This window comes from Cryptotermes secundus, unplaced genomic scaffold, assembly GCF_002891405.2.
Source record: "Cryptotermes secundus unplaced genomic scaffold, Csec_1.0 scaffold654, whole genome shotgun sequence".
Taxonomy (NCBI): domain Eukaryota; kingdom Metazoa; phylum Arthropoda; class Insecta; order Blattodea; family Kalotermitidae; genus Cryptotermes; species Cryptotermes secundus.
The window spans coordinates 370,915-393,010 of record NW_019727402.1 but is presented as its reverse complement, the minus strand read 5'-3'; the positions used below and the strand labels follow the sequence as shown (position 1 = coordinate 393,010).

The following is a 22,096-nucleotide window of genomic DNA, read 5'->3' as shown; positions in this document are numbered from 1 at the left end:
TAGCGCGTTAAGACGACAAAAATATAGTCCGTTAATAATCTAATTTATCAATTTAAGTAGTCAGTATAGGCATAGACAGAGACACTAATTTTACACTGTAACAATATCTCAAATGTTAAGAGAAGGCCTGTAGAATGTTCCTACACCTCAATTTAAATTGGATCAAGTGTGTAATGAGATGTCGCAAAAGTAGTTGCATTATTTATGTAGACTATACACAAATCAAGAAACGGAGTGCATGAAATTAATTTTATCATAATTAAAACTGTTAAACAGTACAATATTGTTAGCTGTGTGGAAGTTTAAAATATACATTTATTTTGAAATTTCAGTACAACCAGACATATTCGGAGAAATTCGTATGAAATCGGAACTACACTTCGGGTATAACAGGTCGGGCAACATGTTGACTGGTATAGAACTAAATGACGAATGTTAAAGACGGTTAGGGGTACAAACTGGTCAATCATACTGAAAACATACTGTAATTACAGTGTGTATAATACATCGATATAAACGTTGCATGTTACAAAGTTAATCATTTAAATGGTAATTCAGTAAAATTTATCAGGAAGTCGTCTATCGATAGAAGTTGGTTGTGTAAAATTTCCTGGTTCACGTCCGCCACAGATTTTTGCAATCTACATGGTTTACACACCATTTGAGTTAGTAACGCAGTCAACCCAGAAAGTCGTAAAGTAATTGGTGTGATGGGTTGGTGTAAATGAAGTTATTTGTTATGGAATAATTTATTGCCACCGTGTTTTTGTTAGTTGATTTATAAGATTATCAATGCCACTGTCGCAATTTATTGTGATTATGTAAATATCCCGGTTTTCAGCACGCAAAAGTTATTGGGACAGGATTTAAACCGGCAGTTTAATACGTGTGCTAGTCATAAACACTGTCGATCACTATTACTGTATTGTTGCATCAGATTTATCCTTTACGTCAACGTTGGTGTGTCGTTTTAAGAACTCTGAAGTGCCACGTGCACATGTCTGATTACAGATAGCCTGAAGGACAGTAAAAGAAGTTGGCAATTTACCGTATTTGACACGTTACAACCATGCCTGAAGTGTCAGACGAACGTGGAGATGTAATAAGTATGTTTAAAATGTATTTTATTTTGCTGACAGTTTTTTAATGTTAAGGGTATGTTGTGTGCTGAGAAGTATTTGAATATGATCAGCAATTTCAGGCATAATTCTCCTTATAGAGCGCAGTAACAGTACCTTTAAGAAGCCTAACCAAAGCTAGAGTAATGTGCTTTAATCTTTTCCCCATTGTCTTGTAGGGCAAAGGATATGTTGGTGATTAATATTGTTGTGCATCACTTAAGGTGATTTACCTGTGAAGTTACCTCAGTTTAGGCTAGGTGAAGGTATTGCTGCACCTCTAAAAATGCAAATTTTACTTAATTTCGTTGTACATCTTTGGAATGTTTATGTACCTTTGTTCAGTGTTCAGTTCAGTTCAGTTCTTTTTCAAGAAATGAATGGTCAGTTCTCCCTGTTGGGTAGCTTTATTTGGTTTAGGTTAGGTTGCTGACATCCTGCTTCGTTAACCATCTTTCCATCATTCTCCTCTTCCGCCATACTATATGTTACACAAAATGTGAGCCCTTGTTCTCCCAGTCCATTGCATAAAATTTACCATTTACAAGAAGAGTTTTGCAAGGTGTACAAGTTCTTCTGGGAGAAGTGTTATGAAGAAACTATAGTAATTTTTGTTCACAAGTAAGTACAGTAAACTCCCCATTAGCCGACATATATGGGGAACTGGGTGTGGCAGTTGCATGGGAAAAACTTACAGAAGCCTGATTTTAATGTAATTTTTGCCATTTTTTTAATCTTTTACATATTTCCATTTCCTGTACCAAAATACAACACATTTCACTGTAATTCTTGTATGGGAGTCTTGTGAAGTGGCATAGTGGATTGATTCTCGAAAGATTTCAGATAGGCTATAATCCAATAACAAATTCAGGTAGCCTGTACTGTGATCACAGATTGTTCTGGCTGTAATGACATCTACATGAGGGAGGATGCCTGGCAGTGCTGCTAGTGGCGGCGGGTAGAACTACCGCTTGATGTATGCACATATGTACATCGCAGATTTGTTTCTTAAATAACTTCATAAAAGTGGTATATTGTCTTTAGCTGGTTACATGAGAATTCCAGATGCTTAGATACTTGTTAAACACAGGTTTACTATATATTGCAACCTGTCAAATGGGAAATGTAATGTATTGCATTACGAATTAAGAATGTAATCAGTGTTTCTATCTCCTCAGAAAACTTCATATAGTTAATTAATTTATTAGTATTACATAATGACTGTAAATTGTACATGGAAGTCTCAGCTAAGTTGAATTGTTTCACTCATTTTTTTTTCCATGCAGTCAAAATGAATTAGAGTTATGCCAGTTAGATATTGCACTCTTGCCTCTATTTCATTCTCATTTTACCATCCACATCAGTAAATGACAGAGAAACATGGTCATTCTGGTTGAATGCTGAGAACTTATATTCATAATTTAATATGGAGCATGTGTGTGGGTATGTCTCAGTTCTGCTAGAGAAACATCTTTATTGTAGCTGCATTGTACACTTCTGATAAAAATGGAAGCGATGAAACTGGAGATGGTTCAGAAGGAAACCCCTTCCGAACTGTCCTGCAAGCAATGCGTCATGCAGGAAAGGAGCCATTTCCTATAATATACGTAGATGCCAAGGAAGAAGGACAGGTAAATAAAATGTGCACTGCTAGTAGTATTTATTATTTTATTTGAAATTAGGTTATTTCTGTACAATACAGTGACCTGTTATTTTAGAATAGCTCTGTAAAATGAGAATTTGCTGACAGGTTTTGGTAAGTTAGAATAGTTTGTGTTTCATCTTGTAATTATAAATGAAATTGAACTTAACATGTACATGATCACAATATCAGACCGTTGTTCTGAGGTAAATGTGTTTAGAAATTGCAATAATGAAACAAGAACAGTGTGTATTCTCTTAATTGGTTACAGAAATATGAACCTGCTGCAAAATCTCAACTTAAGAAAATCCAAAAGATATGGATAAGGGAGGTATATAAAGATACACAAAAAATAAAAAAGGAAGAAGAAGATGCAGTGAAAAGAGCAAAAAATTTGGAAGAAGCAAAAAGAATTCTTATAAAAGAAGATGTGTCTTTGCCCAAAGCAAAGCTTATTAAAATAGTAGCTGGGAAAGAAAACCGTGGAGTACGTGTGAAGATAAATGGCTGGGTACATCGTTTGCGAAGACAAGGTATTGCTTCTTTTTATGACTTATTAACATTTGTGGGTTTCCGAGTTACAGTTGTTTAACCCTTTCACTGCTAGTATGTTAAGTAACTGTCAGTATTCTCTGTGCTGAATTATTTTTTAATAAATCTTTTATAAATAATTTAAGTGCAAAGTATGAAAACTTGTGATAAAATGTAACTAATCTTACCTCAGACAGGGAACAGGCAGCAGAAGTTGCAAAAATGTTAAATTATTCAGTATTTTTCACAGGTGAAAGGTCCATTTAAATCAGGGTTGTCCAAGATGGCCAAAAAGTGCATAATTCACTATCCTAGTCTTATCACTATGTCACATGTTGACCAAAGTCCACAGCTTTATTTAAAACTTATAGAAAGCACCACACACTATATGAAGCCATTTTTACTATCCCTGTGAAATACCTGCGTCACATGACCACGAAGCGTGTGCCTTGCTTTGCAGATGTAACCTTTTACATTTCTTAAGCTAGAGGGCAGAAGAATGCAGCCATTGAAATGAATGATGTTTCATTATGTTCCCAATAGATGACTCTATGCACCTGTCAAGTTTGAATGAGATTGGTGCAAAGAAACCTGAGATTTAAAACTCTAAAGTCACAATACAGGTTTTGTCGGTCACAGCAAGGACACCATGGACACCATGTTTTTCAGAGATCGACATATGTCGACCACAGCAGTGTAAGAGTTAATACAGTTTGAATGTAAATATTGATTTGAAAAAAAAAAAGACTGTATAATGTGACTTCAGAGAGGTGGACATCATTTAGTCACTTTGTTGCTTTCACTGTTCCTTAATATACCTTGCTGATGTACAAAATATGTAAAAGTTTTGTTGTAAATTAAAAGTCTAACAAACTTCGAGACTTACGTTTTGTTGCAGCAGTTGGCAGTGCTAGCTCATTGGCATTTGATGGATTATGTCACTGCATGGTTCATTAGTTTAGTATCAGAACTTGTTTTGGTTCATTTTATGTTATGGTTGCAGTAATGGTGTCATTGACCAAGTGAGATATTTGTTTGTAAAAAAAAAGTTGAGATGTGAAAGAACCTAGCCTTCAAGAGAAATAATTTTTGATGGTTGTGAGATTTTAAGTTTTCCAGTTCAACCTTAAAACACTAAAATTTCCACTTGAAGATCCTTCAATTTTCAAGAACCCCCCCCCCACTCACGCATGCACACACACACACACACCAAAAAATGAAAGGAGCAAGAAAGTACAGATATCAAACTCTATGCTGATGACCATGATGATATACTTTTTTACATTTAAAAGGAATTATCCATTAGAAACATTATTCTTCAAAATAAATGGTTAACCAGACATTCCACTTTCAAGCTCTGTGACACTGATTGCAAAAGGTATTGTGCATTAATTAGTCAATTTAGAGGAGTGCCGTATAATAATTCAGGACAGATAAAAGAATTGAAAGCCGGTCACGGTAGCCGAGTGGTCTAAGGCATGTACTGTCTTCCCTCGCTTGGAAACCGGGATCGTGGGTTCGAATCCCACTCAGGGCATGGATGTTTAGTTTGTGTGTGTGTGCCTTGCGACGAACTGACCACCCGCCCAAGGAGTCCTTCCTAATGTGTAAGATATAGAAAAACCGAAGTGAACGGAGGGGTTCATGGAGGGAGGCCTAGCCCCACTGGGGCTGTAGTGCCAAGGGGGGGAAAAAAAGGCTGAAAGAATTTGAGTCCCACCCTATTTTCCTTAGCTTAGTGCTAGTAGAAGTAAGAATGTCACATTTTATGCTGTATCCATGACTGTGTTATGTGTTTACTAAGATGGATATTAACATTAGTCATGTTTGCTTTTGAATTTTTAATATAGGTTTCCCCTTCACACTTTATTACCATCATTTACTATGTTCTGAAGGTTTTCTTTATTTATCTTGTTCCAGACATGCCTTATCCTTGAGTAGATAAGTGTACTTATCTGAAATGTTGCCAAGCCTTTGAGCATAGTAACTTATAATCCATATGACTTATTCATTTGCATTATTTACGAAATTTTATCTGGCAGAAAAGTGTTACTTATTATGAATTTAAATTTGACAACCACAAGTAATTGTTTGTAACCAGTTGTTGAACTTTAGTTGATGTTCGATTAAGATTTTCATGGCAGTGGCTGGAATGTGATGCCATGTAATCTGGTAGAAGTCTACCAACATTTTGGAAAATGTATTTTGTTAATTTTTGGGATCAAACAGTAAACCAAGCTAGCCGGAAGCAAGCAGAAAACACGTTACTCTTCAACCGAATATATTTCCCTGGCACTCTTTAATAAAATGCTCAAAAATACAAGCTTATATCTTTAATGTTTTTTTTTAAGATGGTTATTTGCTTATATTGTTAATATTGACATTATATAGTGTTGAAAGCTTGTATAATGGAGGCTGACTTGCATATTACTTCTGTGTAGGGAAGCAATTATGATTGCTTAATGTTTCAGTTCAAAATGAATTTGAATCGGTGGATGTCTTCTTAAAGAAAATGGAGCTCAAAATGTTAAGATTCACTTTAATCTTGTTCTCTTTCTTCACCTCAGTCTCCCAAGCAGTTGCCTTTCATTATTTTTCCCTTGCAAATTCTGTACCTGTTTTTGTCTTCTCCTGTCCAAACATATTTTTAAAAGTTATGTGTGTGCATTTGCTCATGAATATAGAGAGTTAGAGACACTAAGAACAAATAGATAGAGCTCAGGATATAGGCCATATGCTGCAAAGTGTCATCTTTAATTAAGTGAAATAACATTTTTTTAAGCATGCTGTTTATTCATTTGCAATATGGTCTGTTACTGTAGGGAAAGCGCTTATGTTCATCACCTTGCGTGATGGAACAGGGTTTCTGCAGTGTGTTCTGAATGATCTCCTCTGTCAGACTTATGATGCTCTTGTACTTTCCACCGAGTCAGCAGTTAGACTGTATGGTGTGCTTGCAGAAGTGCCAGAAGGAAAGACAGTAAGTTTTCTGTTGTGTGAAAACAAAGGACATGAATTTTATGTTATAAATGATAGAAATTTAATGCTTGGAATGGAAAGAGTGGAAGAATACTAGAAGGAAAACTTATTTTGTCGACAAATGAAATGCAGTGAAATGAAATGAAATGAAAAGAAGTACAGTAAGGTGTGATTATAACATTTTAATAGGGAGAACAGAGTGTTAATTAACGCTGATGTCTGCTGTAACTGAGTGAAGGGGTATTCATGGAAGTACACCGTAGGCTATATAGCCAGTATACAAAGTAAACATAGAAACAAAATACAATTTCATAAAGGTTTTTATGTCGGGGTTTTTTTTTATGTTAAATAGTTTTCTAACTACAAAACCTTAGTGCATCAGCATCTCTGAAAATTCACAATTGTACGCCAAGATTTTGTTCATTATAACGAAGGTTTACTGTGTTTAAAAATGTGGCTAAAATGTCAAGGCTAGAGGAAGAGAAATAAAACATAATGCTTTGAGGAACTTACATTCAGTTCATACTGAAGTTTGAGATACTGATCTTCTTTTCTGGAATTTACATAGTTACAAATTAATTAAAAAGAATATGTAATATGGTAACAATTAGTAGTAATAATATTGTATCTTTGTTTTTAATGATATAAAAATGTAATGTAAGAGTTACTAATCACATTTTCATGCTTAACTAATCACATAACTGACCTCTCTGATACAGTCCTGTATTGGAGCATATATAATATCATTTCCTAGGAGATATGTAACATCCTATATGAATTTGATATCGACTTTCCAGGAGCCAAATACAGTCACTTGATATATTGGTAATGCTCTAGACTTGTATTCAGAGTTGCACAATTTAGCTCTTGGCTGTATTATCAGCTTTTCTGATTAAAGTGTTCATGGTTTTCTTTGGTCTTTAGGTAAATGCTCGAAAAATTCATTGAAATAGGCTACAACTGCCTGGTTCCAGTTCCTTCTATATGTGCCATATCTTTCTTTCTCAGTGAACACAGTATACAGCTGGTGTAGTTATGTCACTAAATGATAATCCGTCTATTTGGGGTTGTCACTTTATATAAAAATGCTTCTTCCTGTACTGCAACTTGTACAGTCAGTAAGTAGGTTCTGCCATTTAGAAAGTCTGTAAGCTGTTTACTGATGTAGTGGCCGAACCATCAAGGCACCCAGTCACTTTGTAACAACATGCAAAATGTTGCATTGCATTAATTGAAAGTACTGAGGGATGGAAAACCTAATAGCTTGTACAACTCCTTAATGAACCGTCACAACACAGCAGATAGTAAAACATCAAAGTCAGCGTTCAGCTGTGGCTTTGCAGCATGTTTCAGCCACTAACGGCCATCATCAGGCAAATACATATCAACAAAGATCTACCATTTAACTGCAATCATAAAATGGATATAACACTATTAATCGTACAAATTTAAAAATGCTTATGTGAAAGATACAAGAGTTCAGATTATATAAAAATTAAAAATTGAAAGTATTATATAACGATACATATTAATGATGTTTTCAAAACATCATTAATCTTTTACATAAGCATTTTTAAATTTGTACGATTAATAATGTTATATCCATTTTATGATTGCAGTTAAATGGTAGATTTTTGTTGATATGTATTTGCCTGATGATGGCCGTTAGTGGCTGAAACATGTTGCAAAGCCACAGCTGAACGCTGACTTTGATGTTTTACTATTTGCTGTGTTGTGACGGTTTATTAAAGAGTTGTATATTGTAGCACAGCAGGATGCACGAAATTAAGACTAATAGCTTGTGTTTGTATGGAAGGTTAAAATTGGTAACATTATTTTCAATGTTATTTGTCTTTAAGGCACCTGGAGGACATGAATTGCAAGTAGATTTTTGGGAATTGATTGGTTTAGCACCAGCTGGTGGTGCTGACAACATTCTGAATGAAGAAGCACATCCAGACGTTCAGCTGGATAACCGACATATTATGATACGTGGGGAGAATGTAAGTCATACTTATTGTCATGTGTGAATGACTGTAGATAGGGTTTGGATTGGTAATTGGATTTATTGATCACTTAGAGATCATAACTACAAGTAACTATAACACTATCGCTAATTCACACACACTGCAGTTCAGTACAGCATGTACTAAATCTTCTGTCTGATGTGTCTTCACCATTCATTGTCTGGTAATGGCTTCCAATGCCATAGATGCCTCAGCTTCCATTTTCATAGCTTCATGCCCTTGCTGTCTGTTGCAAATCTCACTGTGATTCCCAAAATGAACTAACTGGCTTCCAACTGCTGAACTCTCAATTATTTTTGATTCCAGTTCATTCCCACTCAGGCTGGCAGCCATCTCACACCAACCTCCTTTTTTTTTTCCTTTCTTTCTTTTCTTCTTTTTTTTCGCTAAGTGGCGTGTGGAGTCCAACTGGTTCCACTCGGCACGACGGCCACTGATTGGCCTATTGTAGCCTGCCCCAGGTGATTATGATGATGGAGAATTTGGTGGAATGAAGATTGGCAGGGGAAACCAAAGTACTCGGAGAAAACCCGCCCCAGAGCCACTTTGTCCACCACAAATCCCACTTGACCAAATCCGGGATTGAACTCAGGCCACCACGGTGGGAAGCCGGCAACTAACCGCTTGAGCTATGGCGCCGCCACACCAACTTCCTACTCTTTCTCACTGCTGAATGAAGACACATTATTTGCAGATGCTGTTCATTATATAGCCTTGGCACAGACTGCATAGAAAACACCTCTCCCATCAGTCAAAGTCAAAGTCACTTTGCGACTGACAGCCAGCCAATCAGTAAGTCTTGGAGTCGAGCCCCCTTCTGGGGCTCATGACCAGATATTTCTACAGTTGTGTCATGTAGCTATCACACAGATCGCTTAGAAAGCAATGCTTCCCAGTTACTCCATTGTTGCATGTTATGAATCTGTTGCTGCCATTGTGTAGTAGTGGCTGTTGTATAGCTGCTTATTTCATTGTAATTGCCTAGCAACAGGTCTACATGCTACATTATTCTTACTTCTTAAAGTAATTTATATACTCTTAACTGGACAGAGAATGGGCTTTAAACTGTCAACTCACATTTGAATGAGATTTAAATACATTTATTAGGTACTCTTGCTGCTAAATCATCCTGTAAATATCGTTAAGCAGGCCGTTAACTACTAGAATTAACTGAAAACTGAAAATTGATGCCTTTGACACATATTGTCTTACAATATCCCCTTAGGAACACCTTACTATTACTTGCAGAAACAATTAATATGTATAGTAGGCACAATAATTCTATGTTACAGTGCTGTACATTTTAATGATTATGTTCTGAAATATAATTTGGCTATAGTTTTTGAGTTTTGTAAAAGTGGGAGATTTTACTTCCAAAAGTTTTAAAATTTTTCTGTCATGTCTTAACCCCCTCCCTCTCTGTGTAGTGGTAACTATTACATTTTTCAGTGAAATATATATATATATATATATTTTTTTTTCATATAAAGCAATAATATGATTTTGATTTATTGCAGACATCTAAAATTCTCAGAATACGATCAATAGTGATGCAAGCATTCCGGGACCATTACTTCAGTCGAGGTTATACTGAAGTTACACCACCAACATTAGTTCAGACTCAAGTTGAAGGTGGTTCTACGCTCTTTAAATTGGATTACTTTGGGTGAGATATATAGTTTTAGAATATGAGTGATAACCAAATTTTTTCCCCCCCTCTTTCCCCCCACACTTACTCCACACCTGCTATTCCCATGATGAATAGTTCCTTGAAAAAGGTATCATCATTCCTTCTCACCTTTCTGTTACTATCATGTGTTGCTTGTTATATGTATAGCTGAAATGCATAATATTTAACTAAAAGAAGCAATATAGAAACCTGGACTGTAATAAAACTAAACCTTTGTAATATAAAATACTATGTCTGATTTTAGTCTTAACATATACTGCTCCCTTGTGAAAAACAGTACAGCTAGTTACAGAGTACAAATAGAAATATAAGTATTATTTGTAATTCAGTGTCTATCAGACAGACCTGTGTATGTATTTAGGGAGGTCTGGGTTCAGATTGTAGCCCATAGATGGTGAAACTGACTGAGTTTTTTTCCCAACTTTTTTTGCCCCTTTTTGTGTGTGTGTGTGTAGTTTGCCTTAGAACCCCCTAGACACATACCAGAACTATATCTCAAAACTTGGCCATGCTTCCCAGTTGTTATTCACTGATCATCTTGTCTTTTAGTCCTGTACAAGCTGTGCTACTGAAAACATTCTTAAATAAACCATGAATAAATAAAAAAAAAACCTTATGTAGTCAGTCCTGCAGCAGTGCCATGTCAGCTGACAATGAGTAATTCATTAGCCACCTGTTTGTGTCAAGATTAAAGTAATAGTGTGTGCACTGCCTCATTAATGTAATTTTTATTGCTTTATTTTCAGGGAGGAAGCATATCTAACACAAAGTTCACAGTTATATTTAGAAACCTGCTTACCTGCAATGGGGGATGTATTTTGTGTTGCACAGAGTTACAGAGCAGAGCAGAGTCGCACACGTAGGCACCTTGCAGAGTAAGTTAGTGTACATTGCCTACATAACTTGTAACTTAGGTGACTGAGATCATATTCATGTCTGTATATAGTTATGAGAAATTTTGAATTTTTGATTGTGTTGTTTTGCATAACCACATGCAGCATAACTGTCACATCATTTCAGAAAATACACTTCGTCTGTTAACAGTATTTTAATGTGAATATTAGTGTCTTCTGGCAGGTGATGCTGTTTAGTCTGGTAGATAATTACCAGCATTTTGGAGGAAGCTGTTGCCTCCATCTATCCTGAAAATGAAAGCAGCAGGATCCTCAGAAATATTGGTAAATATCTACCAGAGAACATGGTATTACATTCCAGAAGACATTAATGTTCATATTCATCACTGTGGGAACGTCAAATCTCACACGTTATCTTCATGTGTTTCAAGGTACACTCATGTGGAGGCAGAGTGCCCATTCATCACTTTTAATGATCTCTTGGACAGACTTGAAGATCTGGTTTGTGATGTAGTGCAGAGGGTTCTTGACTCACCATATGGTGAAATTGTCAGAGAACTTAACCCAGTAAGTAATTAAAATTTGAATTATATAAACCTTACATGACACTACTCCAAAATGTTAATGTTCATTAATATCCATTTTCAGTGTATCATAGTATTATATCACATATTAGGACTTAAGTTTTCTTCAATGTTCAAGTGATTGGATGTCATTGTGCTGGTAATATTGATATCAAGCTCTGATGATGGAGATGGCAACAGTTTTCAAAATACTGGAATTCTGGAAATTAACCCGTTGCCGTGGTTCGACGTGTATGTTTCGTCAGGGATTTAAATCGTCTGGGGGGGTTCGACGTGTATGTTTCGTCCAGCTGCACACGTATGTTATAACGCCCATAATAATTGATGGTTTTGCTGTAGATTGTTAGATTTTTCACTGGCCTGTTGTCAGGAGGACTGTATTTAATGACACACGCGTTTAAGAGCGCTAAGTCGTCGTTACATATGCCTGTCTTGCAGCAACGTTCCTGTGGCTATTGCGAGCTGTTTCTGTTATGAATGATGTGTTTTGTTTGCTCTGAAGCTATAAACACCAGAGACCTGATATGTGCTGGTGTTTATAATATCATATTGCCCTGAGCTGGCTACACTAACACATTCAATTGGAATTCTTAGAAGAGGGATGTACAAAAATTTATGCCTGCAAAATCGATTGCTTTCGCACAGTACATAGCACCCATTTCTTAGAAAAACGCCACAATTTAAGGCAGAACACTGTGGTCACCCCCTGAGACGATACGGATGTGTGTGGGGGAGGGAAAAGAACTCATTCCTTCATGTATTATCGCTCCAGTTGACTCCATTTTATCGTACTGACCTTGGTGGTCGTTTCGAGGGATGACCATAAATATTTTTTTGAGCCAGCTAAGCTCTACTTTCGTTCACTACATACCAGACAGTTCTTAGAATAACTTCATGAATTCTGTGGTCACCCCTACGACATCTCCTGCCGCCAAAATGGATGGAATATCAAAGGCATAGCAACAACCCCTTGTTATGATAACTCGTAACGTTGAATTTACTACAGCTGACCTGGCAACTAAACGGGTCACGGAAAGACATTTCCTTGAAGTATACCCCTCACGGGTAAGAAGGCAAGGCCGCACATATGTGTGGTTAAAAAAAAGGGCCAAAAAAAATACACAATATTGGAGCGGAGAATGGTGAACGTGGGGCACCGTTGGGTTATACGAATGCTTCAAGGCCTTCCTTCTACTAAACCAACTGCCTCCATTACCGAGATACAGGGCGCTCATATTATAAGGTAAGGTTATAAAAACCATCATTTAAGATCATTTTAGTGAAAGTTTCATCCTTCAAGGCGTACCATTCACTGCTGAAATACTAAACAACCTGCTTCCATGGCCGAGATACAGGGCGCCCATATTATAAGGTAAGGTTATAAAACCACCATTTAAGAGCATTTTAGTGAAAGTTTCATGTTCCTATCTCATAGAATTTAAGAACAATGATGAATAAATAATTTTCGAGCAAAATTTAAATGGCCGGCTGAATATATTACCGCAGGAGCCGCGGCCGCGGAATTTAAATGACCACGTAAAAGGGTTAAATAAAATTAAAAACCTGTCAGTACAATGAGAGCTGATTGTAATTCTCAAAATGTGATGTATCTGACACACCATACAAACTGCACTATATTTGTCATATCTGCGCCTTTAGAATACATTTTTACCTGTTGCATCACATGCTTTAATTGAAATGGTATATTCATTCACTTCACCGTGAATCATTTTTGTGATATTTAGATCAGACAAACATTGAACGATTGATGGCTGGGTGACGATCACCGAGTGTAATAGCACAGTATATAGGTATATTTTCACAGACTTTCCCACCTGAATACAAACCAGTGTCATGAACATAATTCGTCTCCGCCCATTATCTTTCAGTTGGAAAGAATTTTTAATGCCACATTTATGAAATAGTGCATGTTAATGGAAGTATTATTATTATTTAATTACATTCCATTAATCCATACAAGGTCAAAGACCTATAGGATATAGAAACTGACATTATAAATATAAAATAATAAGTATAACACTAAATCTCATACATGTCATAAATCTTATAGTAGCCATCTGAAACAGTTTTACATAGAATTAATACAAATATGGTAATAAAAGTAAATTACAGCTATTAAATAAATAATGTATAGGTATTCATTGGGAAGTTGTGTTGTAAAATTAATCAATGCTATAAAATGCGTGTTCAGTGAGAGAGCTTCTCAATAAAGATTTGAATTGCTTAATGTCTTTAGATAACAATTTAATATTCAAAGGTGAGTAATTATAAATCTTGTTTCCAGAGAACAGCACTCCTTTTTGTACTATTGATAAATTTGTAGAGGGGAAGTATAAACTATAGGCCGCGCCATAGCTCAAGCAGTTAGTTGCTGGCTTCCCACCGCAATGGCCCGGGTTTGATCCTGGGTCTGGTCAAGTGGGATTTGTGGCGGACAAAGTGGCGCTGGGGCAGGTTTTCTCCAAGTACTTCGGTTTCCCCTGCCAATCTTCATTCCACCAATTGCTCCACAATCACGCTCACCTATCATCTGGGGCTGGTACAATGGGCCAGAAGTGGCCGCAGTACAAGGGACTTAGCCCCACCCCACTAGCAATAAAAAAAAGTATAAATTATAAGTATAGTGGGTATTAATATCATGAATATCTATGTTGGATATAAAGTAATTTTTATTCTTAATAATGAAAAGAAGGAAGAAAAAAAATATATTGTGATATGTTGCGCAACGGAGAACTCCCCCCCCCCCCAGCAGTGACGTGGCAGGTGAGTCAGCGCTCCGTCACCCCCCTCTGCACGGTGACGTGGCACAGCTTCCCGCTGTGACGCGGCACCACAACGCAATGCCACTGTTGACACTGGCAACAGGCAACAGCGAACGGAATAAAAGCCGGCTGAGCAGCAAGCAAGAGTTAGTGTGTGATCAACAGTTCTCAAGGCAGCAACCTACGAGTTGAGTTAGTTCCGAGTTAGCCAGCAGTTAGTTCTCGAGTTACGAGTTACGAGTGAGCCAGGCAGTCAACCAGCATTTGCAGTGTAGTATTTGTGATACTGCCGATGGCAGTAATTGTCAGATAGTAATTTGTGTGATTGTAAGAGCAAATGTGAAATAAAATTCACTATATCAATACGACGTGAAATTATTTGTCGCGTTATACACAAAACACGTTACACTATTGAGACTGGAGTGGCCATATTTGTAATTTTTTGAGTAAATCCCGACATGAATCAAATTTGCCTGAACCAGACATAACTCTTATGTTTCTTTTTTGAATTTTAAAGATGCTCATACTAAGAGGACATTACCCTAAAAGATAATGCCATAATTCAGTATCGAATGTACATAAGAGCAGTAAATCATCTTTATTGAATGTAATGACATAAAAGGGCTTTATTTCAAAACAGGCCTTATTTAATCTTGATGATAACTCAGTAATATGATTCTTCCAAGACAGGATGCTGTCAATATTTATTGCCAAAAATTTAGTGCAATTGATGTTAGTAACTAATCAGTTGGTTGAAGAAAGTCGTCTTCTGGGTTTTGGCGCTGTGTATTCTTCGTTTTGGCTGACGTTTCGGAGGAACGTATCGCCTCCATCTTCAGAGCAGGTGAATGGCTTGTGAATGTAGAGAGCAGTAGCTGTACATACATAATGTACTTACATAATGAGTTGGTTGATGTAATTTGAATTTCTATTTCTCTATCCTTTTTTAAAAAGAAATGGAAGAAATGTGTTTTATCCCAATTTAGAGTTGAAAAGTTCCTGTTAAACCACGTAATTGTTTCATTAATAACTGAAATAATATTACTTCTAAATTCTTCAGAACTCGAATTATATATAATAATACTTGTGTCATCCGCAAATAATATAGGTTGAGCTAATGTCTTTAAGAAAAATGGGAAATCATTTATGTAAATAAGAAATAATAGTAGCCTCAATATAGAGCCCTGTGGAACTCCATGTATGACCTGCTCCCATTTTGAAAATACTTGATTAAGTTTAATATCTTTCATAATTTTTCTTTGATATCTATTTTCAAGGTATGATGTCATTAATTTGAGTGCTGTACCCGAGATTCCATAAAAGTTCATCTTTTCCAGGAGTACATTGTGGTTGACACAATCTAAAGCCTTTTGTAAGTCTCAAAATAAACCACCCACATAATTTTTTTTGTCTAGGGAAGTCAGTATATTATTTAGAAGATTATATGTTGCCATTTCAGTGGATGATTCTTTTCCAAATCTGAATTGTTCCTTAACCAAGATATTGTTCATATTTAAATGGGAGTACAGTCTTTTATAAATAATTTTTTCAATGATTTTAGAAAAAGTTGGAAGAAGTCAGATAGGTCTGCAATTGGAGATTTCAGCTTTATCACCTTTCCTGTAGAGCGTTTTAACTTCAGAAGACTTAAGTCTCTCCAGGAAAATACCTGTTAGTAGGATCTGTAGTTCTGATGAACTACAGTATTGTGACTGAACCTCACAATTGGATGGTTGAAACTCCCTCATATTCATAAAGTCTCGGTCAGATCTTGGCCTTGTGGCTGGTAGTCATGACAGATTTTTCATGGCTTTCGTTAGTCTATCTGGGCAAATACCAGGATAGTGCTATAATAATAGGCTAGATATGACTTCTTCTTTCAGCATCCCTACCAGTTCATCATTCTCAAATTACTGGACCTAGGCAGCTGAAAAGCCGTATTTAACAAATGAGTAAGAACATACAATATTGCATTTAAGTGTGATAGTGATAGGTAATTAACAGTGGGAATACAGAAGTAAAATGAAATTAAGGTGATAATGCAGGCTGTGTGAAAAATTAGATATTTTCTGACTGGTATTCGCATAGCTTTTTCTTATTAATGGTCTCTTTGTTTTACAGAATTTAGTATTGTCATCCCATATTCAATATTCTTTCCAGTATTTGATGTATTTATGATTGTTTCAGGGTTTTAAAGCACCTGAGAAACCATTCTTACGAATGAACTACAGTGATGCCATTACATATCTGAGAGAACACAAGATATGCAAAGATGATGGTTCCTTTTATGAGTTTGGTGAGGTAAGTAACAGGTCACTCATACCTTCACTATGGAATGCATAACAAATGGACCTTTTTGGTTCATTTCCTGTTGCAGTTGGTGTACACTCTTGGAGTATGGTAACTGGACTCTTAAGATTTAAGTATATCACATAGCTGAAAGATAGGGCCGCGCCATAGCTGAAGCGGTTAGTTGTTGGCTTCCCACCACTGCGGCCCTGGTTCGATCCCGGTTATGGTCAAGTGGGATTTGTGGTGGACAAAGTGGCGCTGGGGCAGGATTTCTCCGAGTGCTTCGGTTTCCCCTGCCAATCTTCATTTCACCAATTGCTCCACAATCACCCTCACCTATCATCTGGGGCTGGTACAATACACCAGAAGTGGCCACAGAACAAAGTACTTAGTCCCACCCCACTAGCATTAAAAAAAATTAGCTGAAGGATAACAGGTTTTTGGAGCCAAGCTTAAAAGAATATTTGAGACACAGTCTTTGAATGGAGTTAAACATTTTATTGCACACAGATTAGGGAAATCAGAGCAATATGTATTTATTTACTCAGTAATTGCATATATATGTTGATGTCTTATACAACAGGATATTCCTGAGATGCCAGAAAGGAAGATGACTGATCAGATCAACAAACCAATCATGCTGTGCCGCTTCCCAGTAGCGATAAAATCATTCTACATGTCCCGATGTCCTGAAGATGATCGCCTCACGGAATCTGTTGATGTTTTGCTGCCAGGTGTAGGAGAGATTGTGGGAGGTTCCATGCGTATTTGGGATCATGAAGAACTGCTAGCAGGATACCAGCGAGAGGGCATTGATCCCACCCCATATTACTGGTATACTGACCAGGTAAGGATATCCCAGTGTTAATGAACCTCGATTCTGCCTGATTACATAATAGTGAAATAAAATGCAATAATCTTTGAGATGTGATTCCATGTAGTCTGGTGAAAGTTTACTGACAATTCAGAGGAGTATACTGTTTCTATCTTCTGGGTCCAGTTTTGAGCCCAACAAGCAGATTTGCTGCTAGTTTGCTTGATTTCATCACTGAGGTAGAGGTTATATGACCCTCTGAAATGTTGGTAGACTGTTCAGGAGAATTTTGACCACCACTGTATTTCGTCAACTTTATAGATGTTTTCAGGGACAAGTATAAAAGAGATTGTTCTTGGAATATGCACATTCTTTGAATAAAATATATTGTTTTAGTAGGTATGGACATATTTTTTACTGGTCTGTTCAGTTTTGCCTATTTTACACAGTATTTATCTCTGACAAATATTCTTTTTGATACCTTGTGCTGAATTGTTGTAATACACCCTATCCCTGGGTTAGACTGTAGTCATTTATTCCTGATCCCCTTTAGACCATGATATTTCTATATCTTATGTCCAGCAGTGTGATGAATCTTATTACTTATTTCAGCGTAAATATGGAACATGCCCTCATGGTGGATATGGCTTGGGTCTTGAACGATTTTTGTGTTGGCTGCTGGACCGTTACCATATCCGGGAAGTCTGCCTGTATCCCAGGTTTCTTGAGAGATGTCGCCCATAAAATGCTGCTCTGTGCGTGAATGCCAACTGATAGCATCATTTAAATTTCTTTAAGATATTTTGATTTGTCTCATTCTGGTCAGTCACACTATTAATTACAGAGTGGATAATTTTCAGTCCAGTGTGACATACAAGTTTACAACACTTCAGTCTTTATTCACCTTACATATTTCAATTCAAAAGAATCGTCCTCAGACACGCACCACTACGATCAGGAAACACTGTCACATAAGCTGTTTTAACAATATGCACTTAAGCTATGAGTAATGCTCACTACATAATTTTTTTTATTATCATGGTTGGTTTTGATGTTTGCCTTAGGCATTCACGATGGTGCTTCTTGAAGTGTAGATTTACGTATGATGCTGTTTCTTTAAAGCTTATTTGCTGGGTATTCTGATTGGTATAATCCCAAACATGTAAGGTGAATAAAGACTGAAGTGTTGTAAACTTGTATGTCACACTGGACTGAAAATTATCCACTCTGTTCTTTAAGATAATTATGTTGATAGTTCAACACCATTTCACTGAGTCCAAGACTAATTTTATGGTTCTGTTAATTTGTCTCTGTCTACCATGCTTGTGTGTTTGTACAAAAATACAGCTAATATAAGAAATTACTTATCTTTGTTGACCTTTGTTTATGTATTTTCTTGTATAACTTTTGTTCCATTTATGTGGAAATTTTTTAAATAAACCTCCATGTAATTGAACGGAATATGAATAACTGGAGAGAAATGTACTTCATAATGGCATAGGGATACATAGAACTCACTTTGGAGCCAGGCCATATATTAGTGTAATTATATAGAAAATATTATAGGGTGAAAATACAGTATGTTGTAAAATAGCTGAGATGGGTGTGAATATTATCCAATTTTGGACACTGAAGTGCGTAGACAGAAAATATGTCAGCAGAACAAAATGTGGCATACTGTAACTTTCCAGGAATTGTTGAAATTAGTATGATTGGTACTGGGTGTAAGCTTTATGACTATTATCTGTGAAGCTGTTCTTACCAATACTCACTGATAGTGGTACAAGAGACATTTTGGTTTCTATGACACAGTTATTCTCAATCTTTTGCATCCCTGTATAGTGACTGTGTTGAAAAAAGAAACATAAGAAAATACTTTCTTCAAGAAATGTATGTTTATAATTATATACAGTTTAATATTATATTGATAATTGATTTAATTTATTTTCAGGACCTCCTGTCCCGCCCAGCAAATCATCAAGGGCCAAAAAAGGCATCTCACCAATTGAGAAACACTGGTATCACATGTGTGATACATGGTGATTACTTGGTGTATAGTTCTTGCTTAATAATGCATTTCATCTGTTAATCATTCAGTCACATGAAGTATGCAAATTATGTCATAAAGTTTCTGCACTATTAAGAGACACCAAAATATAAGATGCATCCATATTGGTATGATCTGTTTTTAACCTTTTTTTTTTTTTAGCCATTTTCCATTTAGGTCACTAAAACAATGTTTGCTCTTCTTCATTTCTCTTGTTTTCTCCACACATTTGATTTTTCATTTTGTGGTGGACCAAAATATCTTCCAGTTCCTCTGATTCCATGTTCTTTACTACAGTTTGTGACTCCTAATCTAAACCCTGCTTCACACAAAAACCTCTTATGCCTTGAACGCACTGCATCAAGAACACAAAATAAGGCTACCAACAATGATTACAGTGGAGCACTGATGAACTCTCAACACATGGAGTTGCATGGACAAACTTCTTCTTAAAATGGGCTGCCATGGGATGTAACATTCTTATGAGTATATCCCACATTCAGAATATTTTCATTTGTTTTCATTATTATCTGCTATGCCTTTTGACAGTAAAACACCCTCATATATTCAGCAGGATTGTCCAGGATACAAATTCTGTCTTATACTCTCATATTAATTTATCTTAATAGGTTCTTCAGTGCCTTTCTTGCTACCTAATACTGAGACCTTCTTTTGTTAAAAGACTGTGCATAAAAAAAGTTCTTGGTTTCTAATATAATTCAAAAGTGGAATATTAAATACTGGCACTTCTTTGATACAGTTAATTTTTTTCAATAGAATGGAAATTACTACTCATACATGATTATACATAGTTTTATGTCCTTGTATTGATTACATGTTGTAAGACCTGATATGTTTTGATCACACAAGGCCATCTTTGGAGAGTGGGGTGTTCCATATTAAAGGCAAACTTTACAATTCACATATATAAAAAATAAAAGATTTATGTGAGGATATTGTAAATCTTATATATACAGGGTGTTTCACGACTTTAGGGCATAACTGCAGGTGTCCGATTTTGGACGGTTACGGAGTTATGACTGTTTTAAACTCAGAATAGAAGGTAACAATTACTGACAATAAACGGAACAAAATAATAAACCAGCATAATACATTCATAACTTCGTGAAATTACCATTAATTTGAATTGATTGGTGCTTAAAGCTGGTTTTCGAAAATGCCACCACCGGCTGCAACACAGGCTGCCGCTCGGTTGTGAACTGTGTGGATAGCACGTAGCAGCTTCAGCTGGCTGTTTCTTATGTGGTCAGCGGCATCCAGAATGCGACCGAGCAAAGCATCACGCGTTGCCACCTTCACATTGTAAACCAGTTCTTTCTTCCATCCCCACACACAATAATCCAGTGGTGTTATATTTTAGCGTCCTGTTGCATTGGTTCATGTCCATGATGTGTATTTATGCTAACCATCTTACAGTGCACACTTTTTATTTAATTTCACCTTTCTCTTCACTTTTACACTACATGTTTCAGCACTAATGTGCCATCTTCAGGTGTGTGTCTATGCACGTCAAACTACTGCACTGCATGCCATGACGTCTTCATTCTAAAATGACTAAAATGTGTATTCATCATGTATAACAATAAATTCTAAATATTAAAACCTTTCAGGATTTGTCATCCATACGTCGTATCTCAAATACGCGAATCACGCCAATCCTGCTCTATGGGAGCACTCTTCCTACATTCATGTGTGTATTGTGCTTTGTGTTGTGTCTTGCTCCTGTGGCTGCATGCATTGTACTGCAGAGAACTGAGTTACCGTCACAAAACCCATACACATAAATCATATCTGCATACTCCTCAAATGAAAATGTAAATGGCATCGTGAACGTAACAGACTCACCGAGATGAGAACTGTTCTGAACACCAGTAGCCACCACACTAGCCGTGGGCTTACATACCAACCCACCATGCCTTAGGTACCTCTCAAGTGTCGAGATAACGAGAACGTTCTGTCTGTAGCTGGCTAAAAATAACGACCTGCCAGATGATGGACGCGGTTCACACGAGGGCATGTACAGGAATGAAAAAACGGTCATAACTCCATAACCGTCCAAAATCGGACACATGTTTATATGAACTTTTTGATCACAAAGACCTAGGAAATCACCTCCTGCAGTTATACCCTAAAGTTGTGAAACACTGTATTGTGATGTGGATGGCGCAATGGGAAATGGGGGTCACATGAAATCTATGGTCTCACGAGTGATGTCACATACCTCCACTCCTTCCATCAGTATGCAACGCTCGGTGGGCGCCCCCCACCGTGACGTGGCAGCACTGCCTACTGTGACATAACAGGCGACAACACCTGTAAACATGGCGACTAGTCAACAGGGAAGCGAGGCATTTTCCATTGTCTGGCTGAGGGTTTATAGGAGAACCACACTGCCTAAGGAGTTGGAATGTAGTAGCCACCGAAGACAGTTGAATTGGGACAGTCACTGAGTTCATTTGTAGCGAGTGAATCGTGAACGTGAAGAACACCAATAGTGTGAGAAGTTATTGGGAGTGTGTAATACAGTGACACTGGTATAGTTCTCGTATCGTACTGTGAATAAGTGAAGACCATTGAAGATAGAGTGAACAGATTAGTGAGTAGGGTTTGTAAAGTGTGTAAACCTGCAACCTTGTCATGATGAATTGTAATTATGATTTGTAGGTTGTTAAATAAACAAATTAACAATCTGAACAGCGTCTTCAGTAGCAAAA

General features: G+C 36.8%; 1 protein-coding gene across 4 annotated transcripts; it reads left to right on the top strand.

Annotated features, from left to right (window-relative positions):
- Positions 1–400: 400 nt before the first annotated feature.
- LOC111864716 (asparagine--tRNA ligase, cytoplasmic) lies at positions 401–19,501 on the top strand. 4 transcript variants are annotated; one of them, XM_023852192.2, is made up of 13 exons: positions 401–549; positions 1,012–1,106; positions 2,601–2,749; positions 3,032–3,293; positions 6,114–6,271; positions 8,130–8,273; positions 9,815–9,963; positions 10,734–10,862; positions 11,273–11,408; positions 16,396–16,509; positions 17,084–17,347; positions 17,927–18,069; positions 19,266–19,501. In XM_023852192.2, exons 2-12 carry the CDS (start codon positions 1,070–1,072, stop codon positions 18,056–18,058), a joined length of 1,674 nt encoding a protein of 557 aa, XP_023707960.1. In that variant the 5' UTR covers positions 401–549; positions 1,012–1,069; the 3' UTR covers positions 18,059–18,069; positions 19,266–19,501. The 4 variants fall into 4 exon arrangements, 3 of the variants coding, with proteins under 3 accessions (XP_023707960.1, XP_023707961.1, XP_023707962.1); XM_023852193.2 differs by lacking the exon at positions 401–549 and adding an exon at positions 565–714; XM_023852194.2 differs by lacking the exon at positions 401–549 and adding an exon at positions 574–665.
- The last annotated feature ends 2,595 nt before the right edge of the window (positions 19,502–22,096 follow it).